Consider the following 15,146-nt stretch of genomic DNA (forward strand, 5'->3'; position numbering starts at 1 on the left):
TTCCTATACCGAGGCAAACAAAAGGTCCACAATATTCCAAGTGTGTCCTCACCAACGTCTTGTATAATTTCAACATGAGGACCCAGTGCTTCTGTTCAGTGCCCCGACTGATGAAGGCAAGTGTCCTAAACACTCTCTTCACGACCCTATCTGCCTATGTTGACATCTTTAAAGAACTCCAGACCTTCACCTCCAGGTCCCTCTGCCCTTTAGGGCTCTGCTGTTAATGGACCATGTCCTGCCCTGGTTTGATTTACCCAAATGCAGCGTCTCACATTTTGCTGAGTTGAACTGTATCTTCCACTCCGTGGGCCCGCTCTCCATCTGGTCCAGATCCACCTTGCATGGGGAACTTAATCAAAAGCTTGTCTGGAACCCATCCACTACTCCACCTTATTACATCTATTCATCTGTTGGGTACATTTTGTACGTGTCAATCATCAACAAATGTTCTTGTTCAAATCATTTATGTATCTGACTAAAAGCAAGAGTCCAGGTACCAAACCCTGAGACACTCCGTGGAAGTGGTTCTCCTGCCTTAAAACTGCCCTGTACACCGTAACACTGAAACAGGATTCTTTTATCCAGTTGGCTAGTTGACCTCCCATCCTGTGTATCCTAACCTTCTATACCAACCTAACTCAACTTGCCTAATCCGAGCAAAAACACACTGAAATGCTGGAGGAACTCAGTCGGCAGACACTCATCGTCTATCAGAGACAAAGTTATATTGCTGACATTTTGGGCCTGAGGTCATTGCACACCTCTTCGTTACCCTTTCCAATGTTATAATATCCTTCCTATAGCTCAATGACCAAGACCACACACAATAAGCCAGGCCCGGCCTCACCAATGTCCTATATAACTTCAACATGACATCCCAGCACTTGTGTTCAATGCCCCAACTGATGAAGGCAAGTGTCTCAAATTCTCTCTTCGCTACTCTCTAGCTGTGCTGTAATGTTTAAACAGCTCTGTACCTTCACCACCAGGTCCCTCTGCTCCATAACACCCATTAGGGCTCTGCCGTTAACAGAGCAAGTCCTGCCCATTGTCCTTTTTCCCAAATGCAGCGCCTCGCACTTCCCCGAGTTGAGCTGCATCTTCCATTCTGTAGGCGTGCTCTCCATCTGGTCCAGATCCCACTGCACACCAAGGTAACCGTCCCTTTCAATTGCAGCACATGTTCATGTCATCAGCAAATTTACCTTCCCACAAGCATTTGATGTGCATTACAAAAAGAAAAGATCTTGCCATCGAACCCTGAGGCACTCCACTGGCCACAGTCCTTCAGTCTGAACCACGACCCTCTACCCCTGCTCTCTGACTCCCATCCTGAGTTGCCCTCCTATCCCATGTGCCTCATACCACATGAGACCATATTATTACAAATAATACCAATTGCTTTGCCTTTCTCCTCCCTCTTTGTCATCTCAAAACATTGATGGCACGCGAGTTCCCACGCACAAACCCATGTTGGCTCTCCTTCATCTTCCCCTGGCATTTCAATACTGACCAGGTCTATCCTCTCCAGCAGTTTCCCTATCAGCCGATGTCATCCGAAATTCTCCTTGTACCCCACTGCATTTGCCATCCTCCAAAACTTCTCCTGTCCTCAGCAATAAGTTAAAAATGTCTGTCAAAGTCCCAACAATTTCCTTCCTGCCTTCCAACTATGTTCTGGACCTGGACATTTACCCCCTTTGGAACACTGCTCGCCCCTCTCCACTATTGATGCAGATATGTCCTGGGCTGCCTTCAGTTTCTTCCCTCCCCTCCCACTTACCCTGGCCACGGTAAATGCGTTCACAAAATATTCATTTCATATTTACCCCATCTCCTCGAACTCTACACAGACACCCGTCCCGATCTTTGAGGGCCTATTCTATCACTTAACATATAACCACTTACAGCACAGAACAGGCCAGTTCGGCCCTACTAGTCCATGCCGTAGCAAATCCCCACCCTCCTAGTCCCACTGACCAGCACCCGGTCCATACCCCTCTAGTCCCCTCCTATCCATGTAACGATCCAGTCTTTCCTTAAATGTAACCAATGATCCCGCCTCGACCACATCTGTCGGAAGCTCATTCCACATCCCCACCACCCTCTGCGTAAAGAAATTTCCCCTCATGTTCCCCTTATCATTTTCCCCCTTCAATCTTAAACCATGTCCTCTAGTTTGAATCTCCCCCACTCTTAATTGAAGAAGCCTATCCACATTTACTCTGTCTGTCCCTTTTAAAGTCTTAAACACCTCTATCAAGTCCCCTCTCAATCTTCTACGCTCCAGAGAAAAAAGCCCCAGTCTGCACAACCTTTCCCTGTAACTCAGACCCTGAAATCCTGTCAACATTCTCATGAACCTTCTCTGCACTCTCTCTATTTTGTTTATATCTTTCCTATAATTTGGTGACCAAAACTGTACACAGTACTCCAAATTTGGCCTCACCAATGCCTTGTACAATTTCATCATAACCTCCCTACTCTTGAATTCAATACTCCGATTTATGAAGGCCAACATTCCAAATGCCTTCTTCACCACACCATCTACCTGAGTATCAGCCTTGAGGGTACTATTTACCACAACTCCTAAATCCCTTTGTTGCTCTGCACTCCCCAATTGTCTACCATTCAATGTATATGACCTATTTAGATTTGCCTTTCCAAAATGTAGCACCTCACATTTATCTGTATTAAATTCCATCAGCCATTTCTCAGCCCACACCTCCAGCCTTCCTAAATCACCTTTTAATCTACGGTAATCTACCTCACTGTCCACAACACCACCAATCTTTGTGTCATCCGCAAACTTGCTTATCCAATTTTCTACCCCTACATCCAGATCGTTAATATATATAACAAATAATAGTGGACCTAGGACCGAACCCTGAGGAACTCCACTAGTCACCGGCCTCCAATTGGACAAACAATTTTCTACCACTACTCTCTGACACCTCCCATCCAACCACTGCTGAATCCATTTCACTACCTCCTTATTTATACCTAATGCCTCCACCTTTTTTCCTAACCTCCTGTGGGGAACTTTGTCAAAAACTTGACTAAAGTCCAAATAGACAACATCCACAGCTTTCCCTTCATCAACCTTTTTTGTAACCCCCTCGAAGAACTCAATCAGGTTTGCCAAGCATGATCTATCCCTGACAAAACCATACTGATTACTCCCTATCAATCCTTGTACCTCCAAAAATTTGTAAATAGCATCCCTCAGAACACTTTCCATCAACTTGCCCACCACAGACGTCAGACTTACAGGCCTATAATTCCCAGGTTTGCATTTGGACCCTTTCTTAAACAGAGGAACCACATGTGCCACCTTCCAATCCTTTGGTACCACCCCTGTGGCCAGTGACATCCTAAATATCTCTGTTAATGGCCCCACTATCTGTCCACTAGCCTCCCTGAGTGTCCTCAGGAATATTTTGTCCGGTCCGGGAGATTTATCCACCTTTATCTTTTTTAACACAGCCATCACTACCTCCTCGGTTATCCTTATATGCTTCATGACCTCCCCACTATTTTTCTTTACTTCAACTGGTTCAACATTTTTTTCCCTAGTGAATACCGAGGCAAAGAAATCATTCAAAAATTTCCCCCATTTCCTCAGACTTCTCACTCAGCCTACCCTCGCTATCTACAAGGGGTCCAATTTTATCTCTCACTAATCTTTTACTTTTAATCTACTTATAGAAACCCTTTGGATTTATTTCTACTCTGTCAGCCAAAGCCTCTTCATGCCTTTTTTTGGCCTTTCTAATTTCTTTCTTAAGATTCCTTCTACACTCCTTGTAGTCCACCTTCAAATTCTCAGCTCCTTGCTCTTTATACCTCTTGTACACCTCCCTTTTCCTCCTAACCAAATTTCCAATATTCCTCGAAAACCAAGCCTCCCTATGACTTCCAGCCTTTCCTTTGATCCACACTGGGACATATCTACTCTGTACCCTCAAAATTTCTTTTTTGAATATCCTCCATTTTTCATTAACATCCTTACCTGAAAGTAACCTGTCCCACTCAATACTCCCCAAATCCCTTCTTATTCCTACGAAATTTGCTCTTTTCCAATTCAGAACCTCAACTTTAGGCCCCTCCTTGCTCTTCCTTAAAACTACCCCAAAACTAACAGAATTATGGTCACTAGACCCAATTGGTTCTCCAACATTAATGTCCGCTACCTGACCTAGCTCGTTCCCTAACAGGAGATCCAGTATTACACCATCCCGAGTCGGTTCTTCTACTAACTGATTTAGAAAACAATCCTGAACACATTTAACGAACTCCAGCCCATCCAGCCCTCTAACCGTATGGGTATCCCAATCAATGTGTGGGAAGTTAAAATCTCCCATGATCACTACCCTATGATCACTACCCTATGATTTTTACACTTCTGACTTTTTTGTTCTGAATATACTTATAAAATACTTCTGGATTCTCCCTTACAGTCGGCCAAAGCTGACTCAACCCTCTTTCAGCCCTTCCTACTTCTCCCTTCCCTCTGCTCCTGGGTTCCTTCTGCTCAAGGCATTCACAGTCACCTACAATAACAGCTCTGTTAATCAACCTGAGCAGTCTCTATGTATTGGACCCTCAAGCCCCCAGTGACTGTTTGGGGCCCATGACACCCACCGATCAATGTGACGACTCCTTTTCTTGGTTCCTGATTCCCGCCTGCACTGCCTCACACGAAAGTTCTCCAGTAACACCCTCTGAAGACCTTCGACTGACAGAACACAGAACATTACAGCTTAAGCCTTTTGGCCCACGATGTTGTGCTGGACCCACGTGAACTGACTCCACATCAATCCAAATCATCCATACACCATCCATCACTCTATTTTGCTTACATTCAAGTGCCTGTCCAAGAGTCTTTGGAATGTCCCCATTGCACAAGTCTTCGCCTCCTGAAACATGCCCTCTGGTACTTGGGTAAAAGGGTGCTGGCTGGCCACCTTCTCTATACCCATTGCATACATATATATTTACTTTTCCAATCCAGCCAATGTCCTGGTAAATCTCCTCTGCACCCTCTCATCTGCATCCTTCCTGTAATGAGGTGAGCAGAATGCAATGGTCCAAGGTGACAGCGCCGGTAGATATTGTCAGATACAGTGGCAAAGTCTCCATTCACTGGGACATAGAACATAGACCACTACAGCACAATCTAGGCCCTTCAGCCCTTGATGTTGCCAAAATATATATACCTACCCCAAAAACCCCTCCCCACCCCGTAACCCTCTGCTTTTCTTCCATCCATGTGCCTGTCTAAGAGTCTCTTAAATGCCCCCAATGTTCCAGCCTCCACCACCATCCCTGGCAAGGTATTCCAGGCCCCCACCACTCTTCCTAAACTTCCCTCCCTTCACTTAGTACAGATCAAAAGTTCTGATGTAGAATAAAAGAGCAGCAAGTCCTGAAACATCTTTTTAAAGCATTTGTTTGGCCACATGCGACCCAGGGTCAGATGCCTGACCGGATTCAGAATTGGCTTGGTGGGAAGGGACAGGGTGGACGTGAGGGTCGGCCTTCCGACTGGAGGCCTGTGATCACCGGAGTGTCGCTGGGGTTGGCGTGGGTTCACTGTTGTTCCTCGTCGATATTAATGATTTGGATAAAATTGGAATGTAGATAGTCTGTGTAACCGATGGCAGTGGATCTGGTCCCCTGCGTACTTGCGGACTGGTCCCCTTCTCTCGTGCTCGGGGAGCCTTCTCTGACCAAAAGTTCAGTCCCCTCTGTTAATCCTGTTTTTCATGTTTGTCCCCCTCAGGAAGCTGCTGAAAAGTTGAAGGAGGAGGAACGTAAGCGGCTGGAAGAGGTGGAAGCTCAGTTAGAGAGGCAGAAGCAGCTGGCCGCAGCTCATGCCCAGGCCAAAGCCGAGGCCGAGAAGGCAGCCAGGGAGCTGCAGCAGAGGATCGAGGAGGAGGTGACGAGGAGAGAAGCGGTGGCCGTGGACGCTGAGCAGCAAAAGCAGAATGTGCAACAAGAGTTCCAGCAACTCAAGAATTCCTCCGAGATGGAGATCAAGAGAAAGACCAAGATGGTGGAGGAGGTGCTCTTCAGTCGGACCAAGATTGAGGAAGAGATTCGGCTGATCCACATCCAGCTGGAGACGGCGCAGAAGCAGAAAGCCTCTGCTGAGTCCGAGCTTCAGCAGCTGAAGGCGCGGGCTGACGAGGCAGATCGCCAGAGGAAGACAGCGCAGGATGAAGCTGAGAGGCTCCGCAAGCAAGTCCAGGACGAGGCTCAGAAGAAGAAACAGGCTGAGGAGGAGCTTAAGCTGAAGATCCAGGCGGAGAAGGACGCTGCTCGGGAGAAACAAAAGGCCTTGGACGACCTCCAGCACTTCAAGAACCTGGCGGAAGAAGTGGAGAGGAAGATGAGGCAGGCAGAGGTGGAGAAGGAAAAGCAACTGATGGTGGCTCAGGACATGGCCCAGAAAAGTGCGGCAGCTGAACTGCAGAGCAAGCGCATGTCGTACGAGCAGAGAACCATGCAGCTGGAGATCTCGCTCAAACAGGAGCACCAGACGGTGACCCATTTACAGGAAGAGGCCACACGTTTGAAGAAGATGCAGGAGGAGGCAGAGAATTCAAAGCGGGAGGCAGAGAAGGAGCTGGAGAAATGGCGGCAGAAGGCCAATGAGGCTCTTCGGTTGAGGCTGCAAGCAGAGGAAGTGGCTCACAAAAAGTCATTGGCTCAGGAGGAGGCAGAGAAACAGAAGGAGGAAGCAGACCGGGAGGCGAGGCGCAGAGCCAAGATGGAAGAGTCCGCCTTGCGGCAAAAAGAAATGGCAGAAACAGAGCTGGAGAAGCAGCGGAAAGTGGCGGACGATACGGCTGAGCAGAAGCTGGGCGCGGAGCAGGAACTGATCCGGTTGCGAGCGGAGACAGAGAACGGGGAACAGCAGAGACTGCTCCTGGAGGAGGAGTTATATCGGCTGAAGAATGAGGTGAATGAGGTTCTGCGCCAGAGGAAGCTGCTGGAGGAAGAGCTGGCCAGGGTGAAGACTGAGATGGAAGCTCTGCTGCAGCTGAAGGTGAAGACGGAGGAAGAGACAAGGTCCAACTCGGAGAAGACCAAACAGATCCTGGAGAAGGAGGCTGAGCGGATGAAGCATCTCGCGGATGAAGCAGCGAGACTGCGAGCTGTGGCAGAGGATGCCAAACGTCAGAGGCAACTGGCCGAGGATGAAGCTGTTCACCAGAGGAGCGAAGCAGATAGAATCTTGAAGGAGAAACTGGCAGCCATTAATGAAGGCACTCGCCTGAAAACCGAGGCCGAAATGATCCTGAAGGAAAAGGAGGCTGAGAACGAGCGCTTGCGGCGAGTGGCTGAAGACGAGGCTTTCCAACGGAAGCTTCTCGAAGAACAAGCCATGCAACACAAGCAAGACATTGAGGAAAGGATTGTGCAGTTGAGGAAGAACTCGGACCTTGAGCTGGAGCGGCAAAAGGCCATTGTGGAAGAGACTTTAAAACACAGAAGGATCATCGAGGAGGAGATCAGAAACCTAAAACTGAACTTTGAGAAAGCTTCTGAGGGGAAGTCTGACCTGGAGATTGAACTGGCCAAACTGAAGAAGGTTGCAGAGGACACACAGCGCAGTAAGGAAGATGCTGAAGCGGAGGCCAAGAGGCAGCGAGAGATGGTCATCGAGGAGGCAAGGAAGAGGCAAGAGGCTGAAAGGAAGGTCAAGGAGATCCTCGCTGCAGAGGATGAAGCTGCTCGTCAGCGCCGGGCTGCCCTGGGAGAAGTCGAGCGGCTCAAGAGGAAGTCGGAAGAAGCGTGGAGGCAGAAGGAGCTGTCAGAGAGGGAGGCCGAGAAGCAGATTAGCCTGGCCCAGGAGGCTGCTCAGAAGCGGATTGTGGCCGAGGAGAAAGCTCACCTGGCAATGGTGCAGCAGAAGGAGGAGGAACTGCTGCAGAACAAGCTCCAGGAGCAGACAGTGGTGGGGAAGCTGAAGGAGCAGGCTGAGCATGCCAAGGGGCTTGCCGAGGAGGCCGAACAGGCCCGTCTCAAGGCCGAGCAGGAGGCGGCCTTCTGCCGTCAGCAGGCCGAAGAGGCCGAGCGCCTCAAGCTGCAGGCTGAGCAGGAGGCCGGGGAGAAGGCCAGGGCTCAGCAGGACGCCGAGAAGCTGAGGAAGGAAGCGGAACTGGAAGCTGCCAGGAGGGCACAGGCTGAGCAAGCAGCCCTGAAGCAGAAGAAGGCGGCTGACGCTGACATGGAGAGGCACAAGAAGTTTGCAGAGCAGAGCCTGAGGCAGAAGGCCAGCATCGAGCAGGAGCTGGTCAGGGTCAAGCTGCAGCTCGACGAGACCGACCACCAGAAGGGGGTGTTGGACGAAGAGCTCCAGCGGCTGAAGTCGGAGGTGACAGAAGCCATGAAGCAAAAGAACCAGGCGGAAGGGGAACTCTTCAAGGTGAAGATCCAGATGGAAGAACTGATCAAACTGAAGAGCAGGATAGAAGAGGAGAACAAGACGCTGGTGCTGAAAGACAAGGATAACACCCAGAAACACCTTGCTGAAGAAGCGGAAAAGATGAAGCAACTGGCGGAAGAAGCAGCCAGGCTGAGCATTGAGGCCCAGGAGTCGGCCCGGCAGAGGAGGCTGGCTGAGGAAGACTTGGCCCAGCAGCGTGCCCTCGCAGACAAGATGGTGAAGGAGAAGATGCAGGCGATTCAGGAGGCAAGCCAGCTGAGAGCTGAGGCTGAAATGCTGCAGAAACAGAGAGACGAGGCCCAGGAGCAGGCGAAGAAGCTGTCAGAGGACAAGCAGGAGATGCAGCAACGTCGGGACAAGGAGGCACAGGAATTCCAAAAAACACTGCAAAGCGAGCGCAAGCGGCAGCAAGAGATCAGTGTAGAGGCCCAACAGCTGAAGGCCCTGGTGTCGGAACTGACAGAGGCTCAGGCCAAGGCAGAGAGGGAAGCTGAGAAGTTCAAAGCCGAGGCGAAAGAAATCAGCTTGAAGCTTCGTGAAACGGAGCAGAGCACCAGGGAGAAGAACCACATTCTCGAGAAACTGGAACTCCAGTGGAACCAGAGCAAGCAAGAGGCCAGCGAACTGCAGGAGGCCATTGCAGAACTGGAGAACGAGAAGGAGAAGCTGAGGAAAGAGGCAGAATTGCTGCAGCTGAAAACCAAAGAGGTAAAGACAGTTTCTGTCCTCAATGTAACCAGCTCTGCGCTGAATCATTACGTGATAGAACCATGGAACATTGCAGCACAAAAACAGGGCCCTTTGGCCCTTCTAGTCTTTGCTGAACCACTTTCCTGCCGAGCCCCACTGACCTGCACCCTCCATACCTCTCCCATCCACGGACCTGTCCAAATTCTTCTCGCGTGTGAGCCCACATTCACCACCTCAGCTGACAGTTCATTCCGCACCCCTACCACCCTCTGATTGAAGAAGTTCCCCCTCATGTTCCCCCTAAATATTTCCCCTTTCCCTCTTAACCCATGTCCTCTAGTTTGAATCTCACCCACCCTCAGTGGAAAGGCCGACCTGCATTTCCTCTGTCTGTCCCCCTTGATGAGGAGAGACGTGGTCATTTCCGGGGGTGTGAGATCGGAACTGTGGGGAGCTATTATTGGGCCAGTCCACACTTGACGTGGGACATGTTTGAAATTGGCTGAACCTGGAATTTCCAGTAATTTGGAAGGAACGTGATGGCAAGGTGAGGGAATCCTCCAGATTTCTTTTTAGTGGTGTAAAGATACAGAAAGTATAAATTGCACAAAATGTCCTCATCGCCATTGCCTTGTGCTTCGAAGAGTAAGAGGGAAAGAAAAGCAGGCAGAATCCCTGAGTGTCCGTGGATTCGCCTCCTGCCTCCCACAGCCTCTGTGGCCACATAGACTCCTGCCCGAGTTCTATCGGCAAACTTTCGGCACGATCAGGAAGCCTTCAGCACCCGAGGCCCCCCCTTAGCACCCTCGCAAATCCTGCTTCTGTGAGTCCTTCGGTCGCAAGTCACTGACCATCTGCAGCATGTGTGGATCCTTCAGTTTCTGAACCCCTTGCTGGCCTGCTGTGGTGGTCACTGTCCCTGGGGGTCTGTCACCTCTGAACCCCTTGCTGCAGTGGTCACCGTCCCTGGGTGGTCTGTCACCCCAAAGCCCCTCCCTGCGATGGTCACTGTCTCTGGGTGGTCTTTCACCCCTGAGCCCCTCCCTGTGGTGGTCACCGTCCCTGGGTAGTTTGTCACGCCTAGGCCCGTCCCTGCGGTGGTCCCTGTCCCTGGGTGATCTTTTACCCCTGGACCTCTCCCTGCAGTGGTCACCATCCCTGGGTGGTCTCACCCCTGAGTTCCTCCCTGCGGTGGTCACCATCCCTGGGGGTCCGTCACCCCTGAGCCCCTCCCTGCAGTGGTCACCATCCTTCAGTGTTCTGTCACCCCTGAGCTCCTCCCTGCGGTGGTCACTGTCCCTGGGGGTTCGTCACCCCTGAACCCCTCGCTGCAGTGGTCACCATACCTGGGTGGTTCATCACCCCTGAGCCCCTCCCTGCGGTGGTCACCGTCCCTAGGGGTCCATCACCTAATGTAATGACAATTTCCTGACATTATGGTAAATGTGACAATGTATTTCTGACTTTTGTACTGAGAACCTTAGAACATTACAGCATAGAACAGGCCCTTCAGCCCATCTCTGACATGGGATCATGTGGGTTGACAGTGTGGATTCAGAATTGGCTGTCCCATACAGGTCAGAGGGTAGTGGTGTAAGACTGTTATTCAGGCTGGAGGCTGTTGTGTGGGAAGGGGAAAGTTGGGTGGGTTCAAAGAGCAATGATTTGGACACAGGAAAATTTAAAAAGGGCACAGGGTAAGGACTTTGGCCTTTCCAATTGATCAATTTAGTTAATTGGCAAGGACCAGTAAAGGGTGAGTTAGGTATGGAGCGGCCAGTGACGGACGGCCCAGTGAGTGAGTGACGTAGTGAAGGAGTGGGACTTCGAGGCTTTGGCTTGAGAGGCTTCGGCGAGCAGAGGCTGAGGACGTGCTCCCAGTGAGGTAAGGCTGGTGAGTTTATTTTAATTAATCTAATTTAAGAGCTGGTTATGGAGGCAGTTGGGGTCATCCTGCACTCCGATTGCAGGATGCAGGAGATCAGGGTCAACACAGATGTTCCTGACGACAAAACCTACAAAAGGTGCATCCAGTTGCAGCTCCTGGGAGACCGGGTCAAGGAATTGGAGTTGCAGTTGGATGAGCTTCAGATCATAAGGGAGGCAGAGGCAGTGATAGAGGGAGTTACAGGGAGACAGTCGCCCCCAACCAGACATGTGTCAGTTAACTGTGAGGAAAGGGAGGGGCAGGGTGAGGAGACAGACAGTGCAGAGCACCCCTGTGGCTGTTCCCCTCAATAATGTCTACTGTTTTAGATACTGTGGGGGGGAGGAAACGACCTACCAGGACAAGTCTTGGCGTCAGGGCTGGCCCCTCGGTTCAGAAGGGAAGGGTGGGGAAGAGAGGAGAGCTCTTGTAGTTGGGGACTCTCTGGTTACGAGAGCAGATAGGAGGTTTGGTGGATGAGATCAGAGCTCCCGGTTGTATGTTGTCAGGGACGTCTCTGATCGAGTTTACAACGTTCTGGACGGAGAGGGTGAGCAGCCAGATACCGTGGTCCATGTGGGGACCAATGACATAGATAGGAGTGGGGATGAGGTCCTGAAGAGGGAATATAGGGAGTTAAGGAAGAGGTTATAAAGCAGGACCTCGGGGGTGGTGATCTCAGGATCGCTGCCTGTACCACGCGGCAGAGAGCAGAGGAATAGGAAGTTGTGCTAGATGAATGTGTGGTGGGAATCGGAATGAGAGTCGGAGATTAGGGAGGAAGAACACCTGGATTGGAAGGGAGAGGAACCAGAATGTTAATGTTAACGAGGGGGGGGGGCAGTTGGTAAAAGTAGATGGAAATCAAAGGAGTGAATGTGGGGACATTCTTTCACATATATACTTCAATGCAAGGAGCTCAGTGAGGAAGGTGGATGAGCTTAGAGCGTGGACTGGCACATGGGAACATGATATTGTGGCCATCAGTGAAACGTGGTTACAGGAGGGGCATGATTTGCAGCGAAATATCCAGGATTCCGTTGTTTTAAGCGTGATGGAACGGGGTGGAGAGGGGGGTAAAAGGTGGAGGAGTCGCGTTGCTTGTTAGAGAAAACATTACAGCAGTGCTGAGGCAGGATAGACCGGAGGCTCGTCCAGTGAGGGGATTTGGGTGGAAGTGAGGAATGGGAAAGGCATGAAAACACTAATGAGGGTGTATTATAGACCCCCTAATGGACAGAGGGAATTAGGGGAGCAAATTTGTAAGGTCTTAGCATATACGTGTAGTAAATATAAGGTGGTGATCGTAGGATTTTAACTTTCTACTCATTGACTGGGACGCCCATCCTGTAAAAGGGCCAGATGGGTTGGAGTTTGTCAAATATGTTCAGGAAAGTTTTCTAAATCAATACATAGAAGAACCGACTAGAGAGGGGGCCGTATTGGATCTCTATTAGGGAACGAGATAGGTCAGGTGACAGAGGTTTGTGTTGGGGAACACTTTGGATTCAGTGTTCATAATACTATCAGTTTTAGGTTAATGATGGAGAAGGATGGGGCTGGGCCGAAGGTTGAAATACTTGATGGAACAAGGCTAATTTCGAGGAGATGTGAAAGGATTTAGAGGGTGTGGATTTTGGAGAATTTATTTTCTGGGAAGGATATAACAGATAAATGGAGGATATTCAAATGGGAAATTTTGAGAGCACAGAGTCGGTCTGTCCCTGTGAGGATTAAAGGAAAGGTTAGAAAATATAGGGAGCCTCAGTTTTCAAGGGATATTGGGAATTTGGTTTGGAGGAAGAGAGATGTGTATAACAGGTAAAGATAACAAGGCTAATTTCGAGGAGATGTGAAAGGATTTAGAGGGTGTGGATTTGGGAGAATTTATTTTCTGGGAAGGATATAACAGATAAATGGAGGATATTCAAATGGGAAATTTTGAGAGCACAGAGTCGGTCTGTCCCTGTGAGGATTAAAGGAAAGGTTAGAAAATATAGGGAGCCTCAGTTTTCAAGGGATATTGGGAATTTGGTTTGGAGGAAGAGAGATGTGTATAACAGGTAAAGATAACAGGAATAAATGGGGTGCTGAGGAATATAAAAATCTTAAGAAAGAAATGAGAAAGGCTTAAAGGAGAGATGAGGCTGCGTTGGCAGGCAAGGTCAAAATAAATCCAAAGGGTTTCTACAGGTACATTAAAAGTAAAAGAATAGTGAGGGATAAATTGGGCCCCTTGAGGATCAGACGGGTCGGTTCTGTGAGGAGTCAAAAGAGATGGGGGGGAATTTTAAATGTTTTTTTTCCCCTTGGTCCCTGAGGGAGGTTAGTGTAGAAATAGTGGGGGCTCTGACAGAAATATTTAAAATGTCACTGGCCACGGGGGAGGAGCTGGAGGATTGGAGGATGGCTCATGTTGTTCCACTGTTTAAAAATGGCTCTAAAAGTAAACCTGGTAATTCTAGGCCTGTGAGTCTAACGTCAGTGGTGGGTAAATTGATGGACAGTGTTCCTAGAGATGGAATATACAATCATTTGGAAAGACAGGGACTGATTAGGAGTAGTCAACATGATTTTGTACAGGGTAGATCATGTTTAACAGATCATATCAAATTTACAAGGAGGTTACCCAGAAAGTTGACAAGGGGAAAGCAGTAGCTGTTGTCTATTTGGACTTTACTAAGGCCTTTGATAAGGTTCCCTATAAGAGGTTAGTAAGGAAGGTGGAGGCATTAGGTATTAATGACAAAGTAATGAAATGGATTTAGCAGTGGTTGAATGGGAGGTGCCAGAGAGAAGAGGTGGAAAATTGTTTGTCGAATTGGAGGCCGCTGACGAATGCATTTGCCTCAGGGATCGGTACTGGGTCCACTGCTGTCTGTCATATATATTAATGATCTGGATGATAGGGTGGCAAGTTGGATTAGTAAATTTGCAGATGATACAAAGGTTGGTGATGTTGTGGACAGTGAGGAAGATTATCAAAGCTTACAGGGTGATATAGGACAGTTAGAAGAGTGGGCTGAACGATGGCAGATGTTGTTTAATACTGATAAATATGAGGGGATACGTTTTGGTCGGACTGATCAGCATGGTTGTACACGTTAAATAGTCGACAATCGAGGAGTGCAGTGAAACAAAAGGATTTGGGAGTCATGGGACATAATTCCCTGAAAGTGGAGTCACATGTGGATAGGCTTCATAAATCAGAGTATTGAGTACAGAAGTTGGGATGTCATGTTGAAGTTGTAAAAGGCAGTGATGAGGCCAAATTTGGAATATTGTGTTCAGTTTTGGCCCCTGAATTACAGGAAGGATATAAACAGTATAGAGAGAGCAGAGGAGGTTTATGAGAATGTTGCTGGGGTTTCAGGATTTGAGTTCCAGGGAAAGGTTGAGCAGGCTGGGACTTTATTCCCTGGAGCGTAGACGATTGAGGAGTGATTTGATCGAGGTATTCAAAATTATAAGGGGGGGGCAGATAGAGTCAATGTGGACAGGCTTTTTCCACTGAGAGTGGGGGAGATTCAAACAAGAGGATATGGATTGAGAGTAAAAGGGGAAACATTTAGGGGAAACATGAAGGGGAATTTCTTCAATCAGAGGGTGGTGGGGGTATGGAATGAACTTCCGGACGAAGTGGTAGATGCAGGTTCGATTTTAATATTTAAGGAAAAGTTGGACAGGTATATGGACAAGAGGGGTGAGGAGGGTTATGGGCCAAATGCAGGTCAATGGGACTAGGAGGGAAAAGGTGTTCAGCATGGACTAGAAGAGTTGAACTGGCCTGTTTCTGTGCTGTAATTGTTATATGGTTATATGGATTGCAACAGGGATAACACACACTAACACTCTCAATCACTCAATGCAATATAATCAGGTCACAGCAGACTTAACACTGTCAATATTATCAACTGTGTACAGACTTGTAACAACCAGAGATTACAACACACTTACCCACCGTTCCTTGTCTAACATGGGCATGGCTCCAATCCCTGTGTAGTGCTCACCTTACCAATAGGTGCTTTTTAAACTGCGGGTGGCCCTCCTGGGACCCAGGTGCGATTA

The 15,146-nt window shown here is 48.9% G+C and overlaps 1 protein-coding gene across 1 annotated transcript in view; it reads left to right on the plus strand.

Moving 5' to 3' along the window:
* LOC138752014 (plectin-like) overlaps window positions 1-15,146 on the plus strand; it is a 168,924-nt gene that overhangs the window by 122,528 nt on the left and 31,250 nt on the right. Inside the window, 1 exon segment of the mRNA XM_069915172.1 lies at window positions 5,789-9,169. Coding sequence (XP_069771273.1) covers window positions 5,789-9,169 — 3,381 coding nt within the window.

The sequence above is a fragment of the Narcine bancroftii genome, chromosome 1, assembly GCF_036971445.1.
Source record: "Narcine bancroftii isolate sNarBan1 chromosome 1, sNarBan1.hap1, whole genome shotgun sequence".
Lineage (NCBI taxonomy): Eukaryota > Metazoa > Chordata > Chondrichthyes > Torpediniformes > Narcinidae > Narcine > Narcine bancroftii.